This window comes from Phoca vitulina, unplaced genomic scaffold (assembly GCF_004348235.1).
Source record: "Phoca vitulina isolate PV1807 unplaced genomic scaffold, GSC_HSeal_1.0 scaffold4, whole genome shotgun sequence".
Lineage (NCBI taxonomy): Eukaryota > Metazoa > Chordata > Mammalia > Carnivora > Phocidae > Phoca > Phoca vitulina.
Window position 1 is genome coordinate 1,081,022 of NW_022589707.1, and position 22,164 is coordinate 1,103,185.

A 22,164-nucleotide genomic window follows, 5' to 3' on the forward strand; every position below is an offset into this window, starting at 1 on the left:
GGGTGGTGGGAAGTGGGGGTGACCAGAGAAGGTTAACAATGAAAACATCCATTGAAGACCCATCTGTGAGGAGTGACGGCATCTCTGCAACTTTGGGGAAGATTATATTCCCAACAGATGTATATTTCAGTGCTTGGAACTTTCTCTGCCGAAGGCTGAAAATTGCTTCTAAGAGAATCATGCGGAACAAAACACAAAGGATCGTTTTTTAGGATAATTAAAACTATTTTGGAGTTTTTATTTATCAATCTGCTTTCTAATATAGTTTCAGTTAAATGAAAGACATTCACAAAGAATATTAGGCATACATACATAGTTTCCTTCTTTCATTCTATGTTACATGCTCTTGCTTTTAGAGAGTGAACTTTTGTGTCATTTCACAGGGTGGAATCCTAATCGACTTTACAGGAAGAATACTTAGCCCAGCTTTCCGTAACCCTGACCTCCGCAGTCACATGCTCACTGAAGAAAAAAAAACAAAACAAAAACCCAAACGAACTCAGAATCAGTAACATCTGAACGGTTTCTTGGCCCACTTGAGGGGATGTCTTCCTAGCCACGTTAGAACCCTGCAGTTGCTGTTTAAAATAAACCGAGCCTCGGAAACGTTGCAGACCATCTGCGTAGACCTGCCCTTAAAGCACATTCTCACCTGGAAAGTGAACTTGTAAATGCGCCTTGGATATGAAATGCCCGTGTGCTCAGGTATCTTCACTACCTTCTGCCGGTCTTTGCTCCACGGGAGACAATCAACTTTTTAATCCGGTTTCCCTATTTTGTTGACAATGAGTTTTATGTACCATTGGTATCCAGAAAATACTGCTGTGAAAGAAATCTATTCTAGAGTCACCAACATTATCATGCAGGGTATGTGTAGCGTAGGCACGGTGCCACCAGGCTACGCGAAAAAAATCGTTCTTGTTTCTCATGTTGTCTTATGTGCAAGCTGACCCAGTGGCACCGGAGACGTGTGTAAGCTGTCTGTCACATCTGGGCGGGAACCTCAGACTTTGTGCATGCGAAGTTCTGATTTCTCTGGCCTTTGGCTGTTGCATGTCCGAGGGTTTACAGGTTAGCTCTTGGGCAGTCTCCTTGATTAATAACTGAACAGTTGTACAGCAACTGTCTCCTAAATCTGTACACTTCCAGATGTGGCCACATTGTCTCTTTGGTGGGACTAAGAACCACAGGCCAGAAAGTAAGTCTTTCAGTAGGCTCTATCGACTTGGGCCTTTATATGTGGGTGTCAATGTATGCTGCCCTCAAGAAGCAATGGCACCTCACAATTTGTCTTATTAAGTAGGCAAAACAGTTGTATCTTCAAAACAGGGCAAAGAGCGACTGAGGTTCAGTGGCTTGACCAAGGTCACGTCGCAAGTCAGGGAGAGAGGAAGGGTTAGGACTCTAACAGCTGATTCTCAGGGTCCACCCTCACCAAGACATCACTTTAAACGTGGCACCCATTGGTTTTAGTCCAAGTCAGCTAGACACGCTGTTTGTTTCTCCTCTGTTTCAGGATCAGTTTGTTCTACTGCCCCTAGTAATTTAGGACCTATTTTGGCTGGCTAACTGGAATTCAATTTAGTAACTGCTGCCTCTCTTTTTGAAAACTGCTTGGTGGGATGATGAAAAGGAAACAATATAAGAGGTTTAAACCAGGTGCTTATTGTTTGGAGGCACAAAGGGACCATTAAAATGTTTACACCACAAAAGAAACAAAGGGAGAAAAAGAACAAGTGGGAGGATTGAAAAGAACAGATCCTGTTATAGAAGGAAGTAAAAGTTTCCTCTGGACAAACACTAACACCGCGTTTTCATATCCGGTAGCTACTTTGTCCGTTAGGTGCCTCCTGTGGTTTGTCTTGTTGCCCAGCTTTCTGCTGGCATCTGGGGGCTGCTCCACAGACCTTCAGCAATAACCTAAGATCTCCTCTTTGGCTCATGCAAATTTTTTTTTTCCTGTGCCTCTGAATCCCTGCTCCTGTTAGTGAAGGATGCTTGTGTAGCAAACGCAGGGCAATGGGAAATTGTCCAACAAAGGCACTCCAAACCCTTGTTTCTAGCTTCTTAATAAAAACTTCCACAGAACAAGTCTTCCTCTCTCTCTCTCTTTTTTTGAGCAGTTGGTTGAAAGTCACAAGGGGAAACATAGCCTTCTGGATTAAGAAGGTTCAGAGAAGAACTTGACAATATAACTTCTCACCTCCTGAGCTAGTATCCTTGGGGTCTAGGGAATACGTTATTTTGAGAGCTGAGAACGGCATCGATCTTGCTTTCAAAGTCCTGCTCCTACCTTCTCAAAACACAGATGCTTGCTTTATACACAGAGGATGTTCCCTGCACAAATCGCCCTCAATCAGCCATCAGCTTCTCCTGAAACTTCACAGCAGCCTCCTGTTTCTAAAAATTTTTCTTTTTTGGTTTTTGTTTAGTCTGTTCTTACTATATAAAGGGCTACCACCAGCCTCTTTGGACTTGGTTGACCATGTCCTGGGATAGAAGAGGTCAAGACCGTGCGGGATATGATTGACAAAGCAAGATTAGGCACTGAGCCTGGGTCACAATGTCATGGCTGTCCAGGCTGCACGGTGCTGAGCTTTCAAGGGAGGGAGCTGGAAAAAAGAGATGCTTCCCTATCTTCACATAAATTATTTACCATTTAGAATGTACTGGATATGGCCTTCACAGGGACACTTAGGACTTTTGGTGAAGACCACAATTCCAAAGAGAAGCTGAGGATTTCCAGCACTCACTTGGCACTTAACTTAGTTACTTAATACCTTATCCACCTTTTGGTGTCTTGTCTGCTGGCCAGACTGTTACCCCCCAAAAGGGAAAGACTGTGTCATAGGTATGTCTTAAAGATGGTGACATGGGAGACCCACTGATCCCTCTAGTCATTCCAGTGCCCTGGGTTTGCAAATTTGGTGAGAGAAGTGTTGGTTTTTATTTTTCACCTTTTGTGGCAGGAAAATGGGAAGAAGAGAGTGAAGAGAAAGCGTGAGAACATTTTAGTGTCAGGGGTTGTTTTTGATTGTTTTGACCCCTTAATCACTTTGGGAAGAAAGGGAAAGTGCAGAGACAATGCATAAAGATTAAAGCTATCATGGGAAATGCACGAAGTACTCAATTTCCATCTGGCATTATTGGTTAAGTGTAAAAGTAATAACCTATAAAATAGGTTTGAAAAATCAGAAACATTCCTACTAAGCATAATGTTTAAAATTTGCTTCTGTAATTTGACAATACATGAAAGAACCCTTCTTGGTAGTCATCTTGGTTAAATAAATAGCCTTGGTTTTGAATATGTCATTTGTAAAAGTTATATTGTTCAGCTGTTTAGTCATACCACATACTTTTCATTTAACAATGTGTATGGAATGATGATCAAGACCTTTTTCAGTTAAGGGTGTTCATGATTGTGGCTGAGGTCAGCAACTATAAAAGGGAATTCCCTTTGGTTCTGTTACCTTGACTCTAATGGGAATTAACTGGTTCAGTGTCTCCTCTGGAATGTGTACAACATGCCATTGGCAACTCTAGATAACATTTTTCATCACCCAAGAAGCTGAGATCCTCCAATAAGTTAGGCATACTGAGAATTTTGAAAAATACGTATATATAACCCTAACAAACTAGAATTTCCATTTCATTGAGGCACACGGTCAGAAAAATAGCAACAATACCTTTTTAACCTCATCTTACCCCATTCCAGGAGGAGAAGGAAAAAAGGGATCCTTTTTAATTCCTCAAAATGTTGGAGTCTAAAAAAAATTTTTAAAAGTACTTATTAAGAGCCTGAATATAATGATCATAAATCATAGTCATTCTAGACATAACTTTTGTGTAATTTTTACAAATAAATAAATGAAATTATTTTTTTTTGGATGCTCCCAAAGGAGCTTTGTCCCATTTGCTTACATACAAAGTCTATCATTTTAAAATAAAATCAAGGAGTTATTTGTTAGAATAAGTTGGTCAAGATTCCTGATTAGACTGAAGTGTGGCCATCTACGTGTGTCCATTCTCTGAGAAGCAACAATCAGTTATCAGGTTTGTGATAAACCTGAGGTTCAAATGTATCTGCCAAAGAAGTCCCTGAATCATGGCAGTGTGTCTATTTAGGATGGAGCAGTAGTATATGGAGTAGATGATGTAAAATATGGCAGTGTTTTCCATATGATTCAGAGTAAAGCAATAATGATAGCAAGCATTGGCTTTATGGTGGTATGTCCATTCAGAGGACCTGGTCTGCTAGGATTTTGTCACAGGGGCTTCAAAACTAGAGATTTAAAGCAAACTAAGAAGAGCAACCTAATTTATGCATTCACTAGAAAGTGTCCATACTCTTGCTGCAACTATAAAAGAAACAGAGCAAACAAATCGTAACATCTGGCTCTAATTCCCCACTGAGGTTCCCACCCCCCACCCCACACACATACAATGTAACCTAACATGTTGCAGGTAAAGCAGAGGAGAAATCTTTTGTAACAGCTGATCACCACTGGATTATAGCTGACAGTCACAGATAGTGAATAGGTCTAGGACTACACACAAGGAACAGTATTCTCTTGTAGAATTTGATGAAAGATAAAACCAACAATCCCAATATGAAACTACTTGCCCTGGTTCTTAATGCTTCTCTCTGTTGTGTTGGTTCTGTTGTTACACAGCAGGGCCCATATGCTCTCTTCCTTCAACTGTTTCAGGCGGGAACTCTCAGAGAATTGGCATAGATTGAGGGCTCTTCGAAAACTGGCAAATAATAGGTTCTCTTTGCCCCTTCCTTTCCTCTTCCAATTTACAGGACACCAAAAGAAATACTGTATGAATACGAACTAGTTACTATGATAGCCCATTAAAAACTGACTATATGCAAAAGGAAGAGAATGCTGGAGGCCATGTGCATCAGCTTTTCTCAAGAAAAAATATCCACATTCTAAGGGCTCTTAAAAATGTAGAAAACTTGCCCTGTTAGCATGGGTTTTCAGAACACCTCTAAACACACACAAAATAAGACACATTACCTACAAATTTCAACCATTTCTTAAACTCTAAAAGCATTTTTTTTGTATTATTTTGAGTTGATATAGAAGGGGAAACTCAGCTATAAAGAAATATTAAAAAGTATTTTTTTTTTTTTTTGTGGCGATCCATCTCCAGAATTTTCTGTTGCTTGCCTTCCCCAACTCGTGCTGATATTTTCAGGATGTGCTCAAGAGTATGAAGTAGGGTGCTTTTGTCCCTTTCCCTCCTCCCTAATAACTCGCCCCTCCCTCTCCCATAGCCAAATAGCCACCCCTCAGATGAGCCATTCCTTTTTGCTCTCATCAATGGTCTCTGTGAAATTGGGGTCGTTGTTCATGATGGCTGCATCGGCGCTCTCTGCTGACTCCGCTCCCTTTGCTTCGTTGGTGTGGTAGGTGCCCTTGTGGCGGAACATGTAGCGGATGAGGAAGACCAAGGTGCAGAGAATGGTGAAAATCACCACAGCGATGACGCCTGGTGGAGACAGGAGAAGCACCGGTGATTAAACAGACCATGTGTTCATCCCTCCCACACTACCTTCCCCAGGCGCTCGGGTTCCCGCAAACACCACCCTCCCCCATACAGAATACAAAACTCCAAGACAACAGCAACCGAAATGGACAGGACTGAAAGGAAACTAGACCAATACACAGTTACATTTGGAGATTTCAATGCTCTTCTCTCAGTAATTGTCAGACAATTAAACAGATGAGGAGGAAATACCGCTCAACCTGTTTTAGAAGCCCAGCACTATCCTGATACTAAGACCAGACAAACACATCACAAGAAAACAAAACTACAGAGCCATAGTCCTCTTCAACAGAATTTTAGCAAATCAAATCCAGCAATGTGTGGGAAAGAATATATTGTGATGAAGTGGTGTTAATTCTAGGAATGCAAGATCGGTTTAACATTAAAGAAATAAAGCGATGTAATGTACCATATTGAAGAAATACAGGAGAAAAAGCACAGGACAAGCTTCAACCTTCATTCATTATAAAGCGTCTCAGAAACTATTAGTAGAAGGAAACTTTCTCAGCCTGATAAAGGGCATCTGTGAGAAACCTACAGCTAATACCTTACTCAATACTAAAAGAATAAACAGATTTTCTCTAAAATATGTAACAATGGAAGAATGTCAACTCTCTCAATGTACTGAAAGCCCAGAGCCAGTGCAGTAAAACAAATAAAAAAGAAATAAAAAGTGCAGATAGAGAAGAAGTAAAAATTTTCTTTATTCTCAGGTGACATGATTATCTATGTAGAAAATCCTAAGGAATATGTAAAAAAAAAAAAAAAAAAAGCTTCTAGAACAGTAAATTTAGCAAGATCACAGGATACAAAGTCAATATACAAAAATCAATTGTGTCTTTATACACTAGCAAGAAATACTTGGAAAAATATTAAAAGTAATAAAGTAATAAAATAATACCATTTATAATAAAACAAACTGCACACAGTTGTTCAAGGCTGTGTACTCAAGACCATAAAACCTTACTGAGAGAAATTAAAGATGTCAATAAATGGGTGGATAGACCATGTTTAAGAACTGAAGTACCCAATATTGTTTAGATGTCCATTTATAGATCTTATGTAATCCCAACGAAAATCACAGCAAACTTTTTTTTTTTGGTGGAAATTGATAAGTTGATTCTAAATTTTATATGGCAATGCAAAGGATCCAGAATAGCCAACATAATTTTGAAAAACAAAAAAGAAATAACTGGAGAATGTATGTTGCCATCTCAAGGCTTAATATAAATATAAGGTAAAACAATAAAGCAAGCATAGTATTGGGTAAAGAAAGATATATATCTCAACAAAACAGGATAGAACCCAGAAGGCAGACATACACATATATGGTCTATTGATTTTTGGCAAAAGCTCCAAGGAAATTAAATTTGGAAAATATAGTCTTTTCAACAAATGGTCTTGGAATAACTAGTATTAATTTGGAAGATAATGGCTTTGACTTTTATACCACACTATGTACCATCAAAGTGATGATAGATTTGGTAACCGAAACCAAAGCTATAAAAGTTCTAGAAGAAAACACAGAAGAACATCTTCACAACCTTGAATAGGCATGTTTTAAAGAGAGAATTAAAAAAATCACAAACTGAGGGGTGCCTGGGTGGCTCAGTTGGTTGGGCGACTGCCTTCAGCTCAGGTCATGATCTCAGGGTCCTGGGATCGAGCCCCACATCAGGCTCCCTGCTCAGCGGAAGCCTGCTTCTCGCTTTCCCACTCCCCCTGCTTGTGTTCCCTCTCTGGCTGTCTCTCTCTGTCAAATAAATAAATAAAATCTTTAAAAAAAAAAAATCACAAACTGAAAAGATTTGAAAAATTGGGACTATTTCAAAATTTAAATCTCTTGCTTTTCAAAAAATACCACTAAGAAAATGAAAAGGCATGTCACAGACTGGGAGAAAATATTCACAATACAGATGTCTGACAAAGGACTTAAACTATCTAGACTATTAAAAAAAACTGTTATAACTCAAAAGAAGAAGTCAAACAGTTCAGTTAAAAGATGGTGAAAGAGTTTTAAACAGACACTTCACAAAAAGATTTACAAACGGCAATAAGCATATGAAAAGATGCTCAAAATGATTAGTCATCAGATAATTCCCACTAAAACCTCAATGAGGTACCACTACTCATCCACTAGGGTGGCTAAAATTGAGAAGACTGAAAATATACCAAGTGTTGATAAGACTGTGGAGCAAACCTGACCTCCCAGATATTAATTATGGGAATGTAAAGTGGTTCAACCATTTTTAGAAAACTGGATAGCAATTTCTTATAAAGCTTAATATCCACTTTCTATAACACCCAGCAGTTGCACTCCTAGGAATCACCAAAGAGAAATGAAAACTTATGTTCATATAAGGCTTCAACAAGAATATTCATAGCAGCTTTATTCAAAATAGCTCCAATCTGGAAACAAACCAAATAGCACAGGGGAGTAGATACAACAAATGATATTCATTCAATAGAATACAACTTGACAATTAAAACAGACTATTGATGATGCAACAATGGATAGTTCTCAAAAACACTATGATGAGCAAAAGGCACCGCAGACGACCTACTATGTGATCCCATTTATATGGAATTCAAGAGGAGGTGAAAGTAATCTACATCACAAAAAGCAAATCAGAGGTTGCCTTGGTTGGGAGTGGGGCAGGGGAAAGGGACTCCCCAGGGGCACAAAGAGCTTTCTGTGGATGGAAATGTTCCATATCTTGTGGTGGTGGTTATGGGCGTGGGTGTTTGTCATGAGTCATTGACCCGTTCCATTTGAGTACGTGCATGTTATACTTCAATAAAGTTGATCTTAAAAAAGCAAAAATCAATGAGGATAGGGACCTTGATAAGATTATACCAGAACTTTGGACAATGTGATTGAAGCAGCATTCTGAATGTATTCTAGTTTTATAGGCATCTACTGTTTCCACGTGGAAAAGAAACCTACTGGCTAAGCCAAGGTGACTGGTTGGGCTTAAAATCCTGGATATGTTTACAATATTAGCTATACTCAGACATGCAGGAAACATCCTTATAACTAAGATAGAAGGCACAGGAAGAGAAGAAGGCTGTGGGCAAGAGGGCTGTCGGTATTGACCCAGATAGGAGGGACTGTGTTAGGAGAGTTCAATCATTCTGCAGCTGTCCATGGTGAGAAAGAAGGCTAGAAAGTTTTGAATACTCTGGCTTATTAGTTTTTCTGATAAGTTTTATTAAGACAATTCAAACCAGACCAGCAGTCCTTCCCACTTTTGTAGTAAGCTATCCTGGGCCATCTGGGAGGGGAGAGAATTGGAATGGAAAAGAGAGGTGGGATAAGGATGTCCTGGCTCCTGCACGATGTCCTATCTGCCTGGTCAGGTGCTGGCCAGCTCCACACCCCCTCTTTTATTGACAGGTCAGCATTAAAAGGTAGCCAGGTGTCTCCACATCCATATGCTACAATCTTAAGTCATATTTATTTATTTATTTATTTATTTTAAAGATTTTATTTATTTATTTGATAGAAAGACAGCGAGAGAGGGAACACAAGTAGGGGGAGTGGGAGAGGGAGAAGCAGGCTTCCCGCTGAGTAGGGAGCCTGATGCGGGGCTCGATCCCAGGACTCTGGGATCATGACCTGAGCCGAAGGCAGACGCTTAACGACTGAGCCACCCAGCCACCCCTCTTAAGTCATATTTAAATAGCAAAATGAATCAAGTAAAATCTACATGACCTTTTTTTTTTTTACAACTATGATTTTATTGAAAATTATTACTTTCCACAGGTGAGTAGCCACATGAAAGCCTGTTCTATACATCACCCACCTCCAATGATAGCCGAGTTTCTGTTGACTCCATTTCTTATAGCTTGGCCTTGTCCTGGATTATATGGAAAATCAGCACTGGCTGCAGAGGAAGACATGGAAAAGTCAAGTGTAAGAGTTAAGGATACCATCAATCCCCCCAAATTTGATGCATATTTCTTTTTTCTTTTTTTTTAAAGTAGGCTCCATCCCCAACCTGGGGCTCGAACTCACAACTCTTGGACCAAGAGTCAGATGCTGAGCCAGCCAGGTGCCCCGATGCGTATTTCTTCATACAACTCTTCAACACTTCCTGTTTTCCCAGATGAGCTGTTGGTTTCAGACAGACGCATCTTGTTATTGTTTCCACAAGATCACCGCACCTCCACCCCTGGTTTGGCTGTTCTCCCTGACACGAGGCCCAGAGGAGCACTGTGAACGCGTTGGAGGACTTTTAGAGAGTCTCAGAGCTATCTCAGCTGGCCTGCTTCAGCCCCACTGATGTGTAGGCTTATGTATTAGAACCCTTTTTCTTATGTTTGGCTGAAATCTGCCTCCTATTCACTTTTATCCCATTCACAATGGGTGACCTTGACTGTTTTTGTAGAGCTTTTTATAGCTTATAGCATTAGCTTAAAAAGTAATCATTTTTCTTTTAAAGATTTTATTTATTTATTTGACAGAGAGATAGACAGAAAAGCACAAGCAGAGGGAATGGCAGAGGGAGAGGGAGAAGCAGGCTTCCTGCTGAGCAGGGACGATCCCAGGACCCCGGGATCATGAACTGAGCCAAAGGCAGACACTTAACCATCTGAGCCACCCAGGCACCCCAAAAGTAATCATTTCTTCAGATTAATATTTTACATGGCTCTAATAAAACATAGGACTTGTCAGGAATTTGTACGGGGGTAAAATTTCCTAAGAGTTGAGAATAATATAAACTGCCTAATGAAATTTGTTTCTTTCCCTATTAAAAAAAAAAAAAAAAGAACCAGTGGTATTAAATTCCAGTCTTCTCTAAGATACATTTCAAGTACCCACAAGGCAAATAGATCCCAAAGTCTTTCAATAGGTCAGGAGAGTATCTATCATTATCCATACAAGCCAATTCAGCTTCAAAGATGATTTCACATTCACTGGACTTCTGATTGAGAAGTTAAGGTTTAAGGCAAATATTCCAACAGAAGCAGCTTCTCCTTCAGCAGATTACCTTAGTCTAGTCAGAGCCACGGCTACTGGATGGCATCAATTAGATATTAAAAAAAAATTAAAGTAGTTGTTTGGCATAATTCAATGTGTACACACTGAGGAAATAGGCTTATGTTCTGATTCAAGGAGAATCTCACTGTGGACTCAGGTTTTCAAGCTCTACTTCTAAGGATTCTCAGGATAATGATGAAAAGTAGGTAGAGGGGCACCTGGGTGGCTCAGTCGGTTAAGTGTCTGCTTTCGGCTCAGGTCATGATCCCAGGGTCCTGGGATCGAGTCCTACATAGGACTCCCTGCTCAGCAGGAAGCCTGCTTCTCCCTCTCCCACTCACCCTGCTTGTGTTCCCTCTCTCGCTCTCTGTCAAATAAATAAATAAAATCTTAAAGAAAAGGAGAGTAGGTAGAGCCTTTCTTCTCCTTTTCCCTAGCAAATAGGGCAACCAAAAAGAGAGATTTCAGAGTCTACCAGTAAATGCTATTTAACCCTTTCTCTCTTCGACTTGATATTCTTACTTAAGACCAGGAAAATTATTCTTTCCTGGACGCATCATATTCCAAATCAGCTTGGCCATCAGTGCCACTCAGACCTGTCGATTTGATTAAAACACAGACACTAAGAAAGATACAGATGAAAGAGAACTTAACTCTGAGTCCTCGGGACTTTTCATATCCCCCTCACTCCTTAGCTGGTGGATGTGGGAGAGACCTTTCAGTATTATGTGCTTATTTTAACTGGTCCGATCCTAAATCAAGGGAGACAGGGAAAGGGGCAGAGCCAATGTGGAATGCAGAGGCGTCAGCAACTCTCCCTGCCCTTCAGGAATTTCTGGGGTAGACGGCATGGACTGATCTTCAAAATTCCAAGTGTCAGGCCAACGATGCAATGATCTTGCATTTATAGGCTCATCACCTGATGTTAAGGGTGGTCATAAAATTATCCTGTGTGAGTAAAAATGGCTTACATAAAACAGATAATGTTTTTAGAAACCTCAGTTTCTTCTTTAAACCTGAGTTTTCTCTTGAGAGAAGTATTGTTAGTAGATGGCGACAAATAAATTTATTCAGTCATTCAACACACTTTCCAGAACACCTACTGTGTGTCAGGCACCATTCTAAGTGCTGGGGATACACAGTGAACAATAAAAAAGATGAAAATTGTTATTAATGAGAACTTCCCGTGCCCCGTTGAAGGGTTTGGTTTACATAGTCAAAACACTCATCTGAAGCATGGATGTGGTTATAGTTATGACCCTATATATTTTCACTAAATTGCCTGAAACTGCTTTGTAGTTGTTGTGTTGTAACTCATGCACTCATAGGGCACAGTAAGATCTGGTTATTAATGCACATAATTCCCTGACATAAACCATCCTTCCAAGACTGAGAGACTGAGAGTTTCTTTCCAAGGATGAAAGCTTACACTTTTGGTGCCCATCCTTGACATAGTTTCCAGGCCTTCTGACAATGTAATCACCTAAATCTGGACATGATTTAGTCCACGTCCTTCTAGAAAGTCATCAAGCTTGTAAGTGGGCCAGCTGGGATTGGAAATCAGGCAGGATTGATTCCAAAGTCAACCCTCTTCCCCATCCTGTCTTTTGAGGGCTGGGAAGAGACGGCCAGGTGAGGAAATCCCAGCGTTCAGACAGTTTAGCTTGGGCAGGACCTATGGGAGGAGGAGACTTTTTAGGGGATGAGGGAGATAAATCTGGTTTGTCTTGGACATACTGAGTTTGAGGTGCCTACGGGACACCCAGATGGAGAGATCTCCTGGATATTTGGTATTTTATGAGTGGCTCCTATTTCTCATCTCCTTTTGATAAACACAGAAATCTCACCACTTTTAAATAATGTGACCCTTCAAAAGACATGAAGCATGGAGACAAAAAATTACAGGGGCAATTTTGTTATTATTCTATTGTGTGATATTCATGATACTATGAAACTGTTTGCTTTTCTGCTTTGGGTCATGTGGATGGTAGAATGTAGCACAGTTTCTGCTTCTAAACCCACTTTATGGCTTTGCATCCTTGGCCACAAAACTGCAGAGAAACACAGATGTTTAGCGATTCGGATATGCCTGTCTCTGGGTCCCTTGAAGTTATGGACACAAACAGTAGTGGAAGGTGTGGGGATGACCTGAGATGATCCGAGAACAACAAGAGTTAGAAGAGAACATTAAAAATATCCCAGGATTGCCTTTGGTTTCAAATCCGAACTCCTTGGCAGGGGGAGGGAGGACTCCTTTGAGCTGAATTTCTCTCCTGCTTCTTCCCTGCCAGGACCACTGTTCCAACTTGACATTGCTGACGCTTAGGTGGATGTGTCCTTGCTCACCCATGGGGTCCCCTCACATCCGCCTTGCCTTTCCTCTCTGTGTCCACCAAATCTTACCTCTTTCCTAAAACCATCCTCAGCCACGTGTCCAGCACTGTTGTCAAGGGCGATCAGTCTTAATTCTTGTCCCTCCTTACATGGTAGCCATCCTCTTATAGGCAGGGGCCAATCTTAATTACATATGCGGTCCCGATGACAAATAGTGCGGACAAGTAGCAGGAGCTAAGGAGATGTTTGTTAAAATCAGTCCATTAAGAGGTATGTATGCAAATGTTTCTGTAGCCTCTTCTAATAATCAAGTCTCCAGTGCAGATCTAATTTTGGAAGTCAGCTACCTAAACTCGACATAACCCTTAAAGCAAGGCAGCGTGCTTATTCTTCCCAATAAAGGAAATGAGCACATTGAGTATAGAAAGGCCCTAGTGGTTCCTGTGTCCACTAGCCTTTGGCGATGATCAGAAAACGACCAGTGGGAAACCCTCAGGTACAACGGGAGTCCTTATGAAATTCAAGGGCAGGGTTCTGATTCTTGCGTGAGCATCCCTATTTTCATGGCTTTATTTATTACTTAAAGCCTGGTTGTCCTAGTGTGTGTGAGTCCTTACCCTCTTGAGGCAAATCTCTTTTATTCTGGCAAGCACAGCAATTGCTATTTTGATAGATATATCTGAAATGATTTCATTGTAACTGTCCATTCCCCCAGGGCCCAGATATCCTCTGGGAAATGCACATTGGGAAACACGGAAACCAAGAGACATGAGTGAGACTAAAGCACAAAGCTCATCCATGATACGTGCTCCATTCTGCTCCATCCCACCCCCGGTTTGCTGGGAGAGCTGAGCGATTTTAGGGGTACGGCAGTTATCAAGGAACCTATATTTTGGGAAACGCATGAGTAGGTCAAATCAGACTGGCTGGTTCAGTTGTTAGAGGATGTGCCTCTTGATCTCAGGGTCATGAGTTTGAGTCCCATGTTGGGCATGGAGCCTACTTAAAAAAACAAAAAACAAACAAACAAAAATCAGACTCTAGATCTTAACAGTCTCAAGACCAGACTTGCATCAAATAGGCAAAGACTATATTCAAAACACTTTTCTCCTGGATCTCCAAATAATAGAACGTGATGATAACCTCCAAAGCATGGCGCTGCGTCAGCTCTGATTTAGTGTCTCATAGAAGCGTGTGCATTTCTGCTTATTTCCCTTGCTCATATCCTCTTGTCTGTCTGGCCACCTCCATTATACTGACCATGCACAGGCCATGTTTCCTTTGCACACCTAGAGATTAGCTCCCCTTCCCTGCCCCAGTGTAGGACGGGCAGAACATGTTGCTGGAGGAATCGACGAGGAGAGATTCTTCACCCACACACTGCTTGTTAAACAGCCTGGCTGAGGCTTCAGAGCCCTATGTGCACTCCTACTGCCCTTCTCACCCAGAGAAGGAAAACAGATCATAGGCCCCAGGCATATTCAGACACAGGTCAGATTCACACTCGACACACGGACATTGTCTTTGCCACATGCGAAGAGATCTGAGAGCTCAGTACTGGTGCACTTTCCTTCTTCCTCTATCTTTAGGTTGAAAACAAGGAAGGAAACAGCAAACTTTTAAGAGCAGGCCTAAGGGGAGTTGTTCCCCATAATTATACACATACAGTAAAGTGATCAGATCTTAGAACTGGGTGAGTAAACACGTGCTTTCTTTCCCCCAAAGAATAGAAAGAATGAATGTTTTATTCTGGTTCCAAAGGCATTTTGCCCTTCACTTTGCTGTATTCTTGGCAGGATTTACCGGGAAAGCAAATGACAGTGTAATCATCACCTCTTATTCTGAGCGCTGCGCAGGGGCGAGGGGGTGCCCTTCCCTTGTAGCAGAGTCGATCGGGGCTCTCGTGTGCCCGGGGCAAGTTCTGAACCCCGCCTGCCAGGAGGCGAGGGACATCACAGGTCACCAGGTAGATTGCTTACATGTGATGAGTAGAAAACCTCTAAATTCTAGGATTATGAAATTAGTCATCATTTGGATGACTCTTTCTTCACATTTGGGCCCAGAAGAGCAAGTCCTGGGTAGAATCAACCCAGAAGCATTTTCCTTCCATTGTGGAGTACGACATGTAAATGTACATGAAATTCAAATTTCAGGAGCAACCTATTTAGGGAATACAATAACAGCACCTCCTACAAGTCAGGTGCTGTGTAAGCCCTCTGCATGCATTAACTCATTTCATCCTCACGTTGGACCTTGACAGGTTGGCATATTCAGCCCATTTGGGAAGGCTACAAGCTTGTCTGAGCTCCCAGGACCAGTAAGTGGTAAAGTCAGGGTTTGAACCCGGGACACTGGTTCCAGAAACCGCTTGCAAAACACTAAGCTGAGCTGTTTCTGATGCAAATAAACACGGTAAGAGCAGGACCAGGGGAAGTGGCTCTCCATCACCATACATGGTCTACACTGGCTCTGGCAAATCATCAACACGACTGCATGGTTTTTAAGGCAATGAACTAATTTAGCCCAGTCGTTCTCACTGTGGTTGGCGGCCTGCCTGGGGAAGCCAAGGATATATAAAGGCTTCTGACTGCACTTGTCGGGCTTCGAAAGCTGAGCATGAGGGACATTGTATCTGACAAAGGATAATTCCATATGGTGACGGGATCAGCCGAACAATGCGGTAACCTCCGAGTCAACACTGTAGGAGAACCGAAGACCAATATTCCCTTGGTTCCAGATCGGAGTCCCTCATGGGCTCAAACAGCACGGAGAGCATGGTTACTACCACCACGGAAACACTTGTGAAATCATGAAATCATGGATAGTGCGAATTGTACTTTAAAACATCACTGTCAGAATATAATTGTTGATCGTGTTTATAGAATGTGAAAAATTAACAGAGGAATTTTCCAGGCAGGTGCTGAAGCACAAATAAATGATTTGAAAGACAGTTGTAAGAACAGAATATTGAAGAGAGATCTGAATTCTTTAGCCTTGAATTTCTTGCTTGTCCCGTTGAGCAGGCAGGGAGAGGATGAAGTAGTAAATGGAATACAGGGAAGAAGAAAAAGCTTAGAGAGCCCCCAGTGACACAGTGCATGGTTCCCCCCTCCCTGGCCCCCCTATTTAAATAGAAGCGTCAGCCCCAGAAGGGGCAGAAGTTTTTTTTTTTTTTTACTATAAAAGATAGTTGCGGTTCTTATTTACTAAGTTTCAAAGTATGTAAAATTGTAGACTTTGGGCTCAGAAACCAATTGCAAATAAAACACACATTTAAATGCATATAAAAATAAATCGAGATTATCTAACATAAAACCACCCAAATGAAAGGCACTAAAAGCTTCAGGTTGTCATATATCAGGGACAAAAAAATTAGATAGTAGCTGACATCTCCTAGAGAAAATATCGCCATGGAAACCACTTGAGCTTCGGCATCTAAAGTGATAATTTGAGATACTTGGAAAGAACTGCTGCTATTAGTTATAATTTAATTTAGATTGCCACATGATTTTTGCAGCGGGGGCTGGGCTAGATGATGTATATGTGTCTTTGTTCTTCCCAGCGTCTTTGTTTCATTTCGTTTTATTCTCTCTTCCAATCTGAGCTCGATGGCAGAAAATTATTTTTTTCAAATAATTTGTTTTAGCCATTCACGACTGACGGATATTTTAGAAACATACGAACACAAATGGTGGCTGACTAAGATGGTGAAGCTATAAGGGGACGTTGTTTTATTTTCAGAGAGGCTATGGCTGATCACGTTTTCAGGAAGGAGGGGTTTCTCAAGCCTACCAGGTTTTTATCCAGGCAAACAGAGTATGGCACGTATCCACACGAGCCTCAGTCTCGTATTTATACCTCTACACTCACTTCAGTTTTTACAGAAAGATAGCCAGCCAGAATTTTAATTCCAAATGGGGAAGAGATTATGGATTTTGGCTTCTGACTTGAGAAGTTAAACAAGGCTTCCATTTCCAGCTTCTTAAAGGATGGCAAGTCCTCAAGTGGCAGCTGCTTGCCCAGCCATCAGAGAGCCAGTGGCCAAAAGAGGTTCATTAGGTGACAATACACAGAATACAGGAACTGGTCATCATCTGCTGCATGTCTGATTGTTCAATAATGCCAACTTCTACACAAAAGAACTGAATGGGCTATTGATTACATTAGATTCCCTTCTCCCCCCCCCCCCCCCTTTTTAAGCCAACTCTGAATTGTCTCAATTGCCTTTTAGGAAGAAAGATTTGCTGATATTCCCAGACTGGGCTGACATCGCATTCTTTTGTCTGATTAACTAGAAATAGGTATTTGAATTGGAAATAGCTTGTTACTGATAGAAGCTCAGACTTTGTATTCCATGAAATAAACACAGGTAAGACACATGGTATCCACTTTCACTTTGGACAAAAGTATCTTGCTACTGCTCAGGGGGGCAAATTGTTTCTTCTTTCATGTTAGTTATAATTGTTTCTGAGTCGGCTGTCAAAGCTGTTGCTGGATGATGTCCTGGGCACTCTGGGATCAGAGGCTGTGATGGCTTTCACAGGTTGGATCCCTCAATGTGTCTCTATCATGGAAGAGGCTAAATCCCACGCCGTGTTCAGAGTCCTCCAGCGGGGAGGTGCCGGCCACCTAAGCGTGCACCCTTTGGACTCATTGAAGCCGCTTTCCGTGCATCCTACTGTAGTTCTCAAGCCGAGCCTTGAAAGTCTAGATCAGGGAGCCCCAGAGCGAGGGCTGGGGAGCCTGGTGGTGTGGCGCTCCCTTCACAATGAAGGCTGCCACGCTCCCGTCTGCCGAGGTGGGAAATCACTGCCTTCCTCTGCCATGGGGCGTAAATAAATCCATGCTGATATCAGGGATGCAGAAGCCCCAGATCTGGGGGAATATGATCAATTTAACCCCCTTTCTGAGGGAAAACAGGGTTTCCACACTGCACTCAGCAGCAGCAGGATCCCCCACCCCCCTTCTGGGGCTGATGCTTCTATTTAAATACGGGGGTCAGGGAGGGGGGAACCATGCACTGTGTCACTGGGGGCTCTCTAAGCTTTTTCTTCTTCCCTGTTTAAAATTTTTTTTAATTAATTTAATTAACATATTGTGTATTATTAGTTCCAGAGGTAGAATTTAGTGATTCATCAGTTGCATATAACACCCAGTGCTCATCACATCACGTGCCCTCCTTAGTGCCCATCACCCCGTTACCCCATCCCCCCCACCTCCCCTTCAGCAACCCTGTCTGTTCCCTAGAGTTAAGAGTCTCCTGTACTTCATTCAGCTGTGCCTTTAGGGTCCCTACAAGCCACCTGGGATCCTGTGAAAATGCAGCTTCTGACTGAGTTGGTCTGGGGTGGGGCCTGGGAGTCTGCATTTCTAACAGGCTGCTTGACTACAAACCTCACCTGGAGTGGGAGAGTTTGAACGGAGACCTTTGGTGGTTTGGATCTCTGGCTGTTCTTACGCCTTTACTTTAATGTGGTGTCTGAGAGGGAACTAAAAGAAATCCTTCTGAGAAACTTGGTTTTGCTTGTTTTTGGTATTTTGGCTGAATCATTTGTGTGTTTTCAATGAGTTGTGACAGACACCCCCTGTTCCATTTCCTTTAGTCCTGTTCCTCTCAGTGTTGTGAAAGCTACCGTAGGAACTCCGCTTTAATTTCTGAGTTCGATTCTTTGGTATTTTGAACGTGGAGGGGTAGAGTCTATCACTAGCCAATATTAAAAGCAGTCTCATAAAAAAACAGCCAAGGAGTTAAATAAACAGTTATCTAAGGCATGTCCTTGGAGACCTTTCTGGGTTAAAAAAATTATAATAACACAAGTTGATTCTCTAAAGCAAGTGTATCGGGGGAAAATATTGTGATACTGGCACCTAGGTTCCTGATGTTACAGCCGCATTTGAAGACACATAGGAGAGGAAATAGACATATTTTCCAAAATGCTGGGTTGTCAATTTTTCTGAAATTGATTTGGTTTTTGAAAGAATTCTGGTCTCCTTGCTGCTGGCTCTTGCATGGGCAGAGGCTGTGCCGGGACAGAAGGCGGCCAGCTCAGGGTGGAAGGCCCGTGGCCATAGAGGAACGTGGTGTGTCCAGTATTCCAAAGCTCCAGGGCGACTGTCACTGAATGAAATGCTGGGTCACAGTTACAGACTCATTTTCCAAGCCCAGTGAACACAGCGGGTACACAGGGGTCTCAGCTAATACGATTTGTGGTTAATTATTGGCAAAGCCTATTAGCAAGAATTGGTTGTCTGCTGAACAGTGGAAACAGTCTCAGTTTCCAAGGACAGGGTGGCTGAGAACATGAGGATGGGGAGAAACCAGTCATGGTGAACAAGCCGAAAATGTGTCTTTTCCATCTCCTGATGGATCGGACGGTGGTGGCGTTGGCACCCCTCAGAAGACCAACACCCGCTGGAGACCCTGAAGCTCTTGCCTCCAGACTTCTGCTGAGAAACACATCCACGAGGCATCATGCAAGTATCAGTGAAGGTTCTGGACTTCCAGAATTTATGGCGTGGAAGCTTAGTGAAAATAACTTTCTTATCACCCGAAATCTACCCAAGAGATGAGTTTCATCATTTGTGAGAATATTTAGGCACATTGAATCATTTGAGAAATCATGGAAGAATGAATGTATCCTTCGACTCCCCCTTTATGGAAATTTCTAGTAAATTCAAAGGCCATAATTTGTGGAAAGCTCTTTTGGAAACGAATATTACTGATCTGCTTTTGTCATCATCATATGTCTTTTGAGGTACCACAGTGAATAATAAAATGCATTTTAAAAAACATTTAATCTGCTATAACATCTATATCTTGACTTGCAAAAAATGCAGTCTTCTGTTTCGGATGATGAATATGCTCCTGTTCTCTATGGACTGGCTCTGTCAAGATCCACATGGTTTGGGCTTTGTAGGAGGTCTGCATTGTAACTGCTATCTCATCAAATGTAAAATGGACCCTTTTTATCCCTAAGAGTTCAGAAATCAGTATACAGAGGAGGAGGGTTTCTGAGAACCCAGTGGTATCCACCCAGATCACAGCTTGCTGACTGGGTTCTGGCTCCACTGTGTGGTCTATTAGAAGGGGCGAGTGTGCAAACCTAAAGTGCTTTTAAAAATTAATTCTGTACATATTTTAAGTCTTTTATCAAAGCCCAGCTGGGCTCTTGCTTTTGAAATACTCTTTTCAGCTGCATTAGCCAAGTGAAAATTCATAATTCCAATCCCAAGACAATGCTTTTTCTTTCAAGAAGGCTGACCTCATAAAACTGAATGTACAACTCTCATGCTAGATATGTCTGCTGTCTTTTGAACCGTTCTCTTCCTGAATTGACCTCGGATCTGAGAAGACAACTGTCTTTGCTTGTTGGCAGGTGGAATGACTAAGGGTCATCAAAGAGAACCTCGTACAACAAATGAAAGCTTCCCATTGTTTCCCACAAATAGATTCCTCCTCAGTGCTGGCTCACATCATTATCGAGATGCGACAAACTTCTAGCACAAAGCCACAGCTCTTCTCATTCATGTCAACAGAGTGTGAAAAAATATTTAATTGGCTCTAGTCGTCTTGGGGATGACTTATTCCACATCGAAAAAGAGAAACCGGGAAGAAAAAGGAAGGTGTATTTAGTAGCAGGGATTTCACCTCTAGAGATACAGATTATGATTTCGGACTTCTGCATTATGTTTAAGGGCTGACAGGAGGCAGGAACGAAATTCTGAATGGGAACTGGAATTCTTTGACATTTAAATTTAAAATTTCTTTTGAGAGGAAGGAAAAGTGGGAAAAGCACTGAATCTGGAGTGAGTGTACCTGAATTTTAAGACCTGGTAATGCTATTCTCTGTGTAGTTTTGAGCGAGGTGCTGTAAACATGGGGGCCTGACTGCACGTTAAGAATCTCTGGGGACGGGAGCAGGCATCGGGGAGTTTTAGAAAGGTCCCCCGCTGATGCTCATGTGCCACCAGGGCTAAGCTAGTCATGCTGCAGCCACTCAGGTGTTCACTGAGGCAATGAATGAATTTATTTTGTGAGTCGATTTCTCTTATCTCTAAAAGGTGGCTAATAACGTCCAAACATACCACACAGGCCCACCGCCAGGAGAAAACAAACCCAGGCACCGAAAGCATTTTAGCCATTAAAGTGACTCACAAATCTAAGCTTTCATTTCTGTCTTTATCCTTCCCAACTTTCTAAAAGTTAAAATTCCCAAGTAATTTCTTGAAAACCACTTTTAGCCTTTCCAAGGGGGACATTTCAGAGCAAACTGTCTACATCTCCATGTTTAAAATAATTGCAACCACATCAATATCGATTTTTATGTACATTTACAGTTTAACATAAAGTTGATTTTACTCCCCCCCCCCCCCCACAAAGCCTTCCGGGGTTGCTCTCAGGTAGAAACTCAGCGGCAGAATCAAGAATCCCCCTGGCTCTTTAGACATTTCTGAGTAGTCTTGCAGATCCTGGGGAATCAACCAAAGATCTTTTCAAGTGAGAAAAACAACTTATCACCTATTTGTTACTGGGGTTTGGAGTGACTTTCTTCTGAAAAGCGGATGGCGTTGGGTCAAACACTTCATCTGGATAACGTTTCCGCAACTTTTGAAATCATAGGCAAGGACACAGGCCCTGAATTCTCAGCAAAGGTAGAACTAGCATTTCCCAGGGGGTTGGGGTTGGGGTGGGGGGATTCCCTTGGGAGAATCACACCCACGGATTCTGACAATAGTCTTTCCAAGTGACAAGTCCGTAAAGGAAGTAACGCCAGATTCATCCGGAAGATGCTGCACTCCCCTGAATGGCTCCAAGGGGTACGGACGGATGTTCCAAGACACACTGCGGTAGGAAGGGTCAGACAGGGGTCTGATGGAGCTTAGGTGAGGCTCAGACATCCCTGGACAATGCTGAGCTCAAACCTGCCTCACTTTTGTGGGCTTCTCATAACATTTCTACGGCACAAGAAGGAGGCAAAAATGAACAGTGGGACCCGCGGGAGTCAGTGGTTCTGCTGTCAATAGAGAAGTCACCATAGCAATGCGCCCAGTGTTCCCCTGCCCTTCCCAGCCCCATGTGACCGTTACGGAGCCGAGAGGCTGGCCAGGCACAGAACTAGGAGAGCCGGGGCTCTAAGGATGGGGCCAGGTGCAGTGGGGTTGGAGGGTGCAGAGCACAGAGACAAGACCAACAGAATCCTAACCTCCCTGACCTTCAAATCTACCGTGAGGGACAAAGGAGAAGAGAGGTAGAGGAAAATTGGACTGAAAGAGAAGCCCACAGGAGG

The 22,164-nt window shown here is 42.2% G+C and overlaps 1 protein-coding gene across 4 annotated transcripts in view; it reads right to left on the bottom strand.

Annotated features, from left to right (window-relative positions):
- Positions 1–204: 204 nt before the first annotated feature.
- Positions 205–22,164, bottom strand: part of CNTNAP2 (contactin associated protein 2) — a 1,915,205-nt gene continuing 1,893,245 nt past the window's right edge. For all 4 annotated transcript variants that reach the window (XM_032401131.1, XM_032401133.1, XM_032401132.1 and 1 more), the window contains 2 exons: positions 9,366–9,446; positions 205–5,502 (listed from right to left, as the gene is read on the bottom strand). In XM_032401131.1, coding sequence (XP_032257022.1) covers positions 5,303–5,502; positions 9,366–9,446 — 281 coding nt within the window. In that variant the 3' untranslated portion in view covers positions 205–5,302. The remainder of the gene's footprint in view (positions 5,503–9,365; positions 9,447–22,164) is intronic.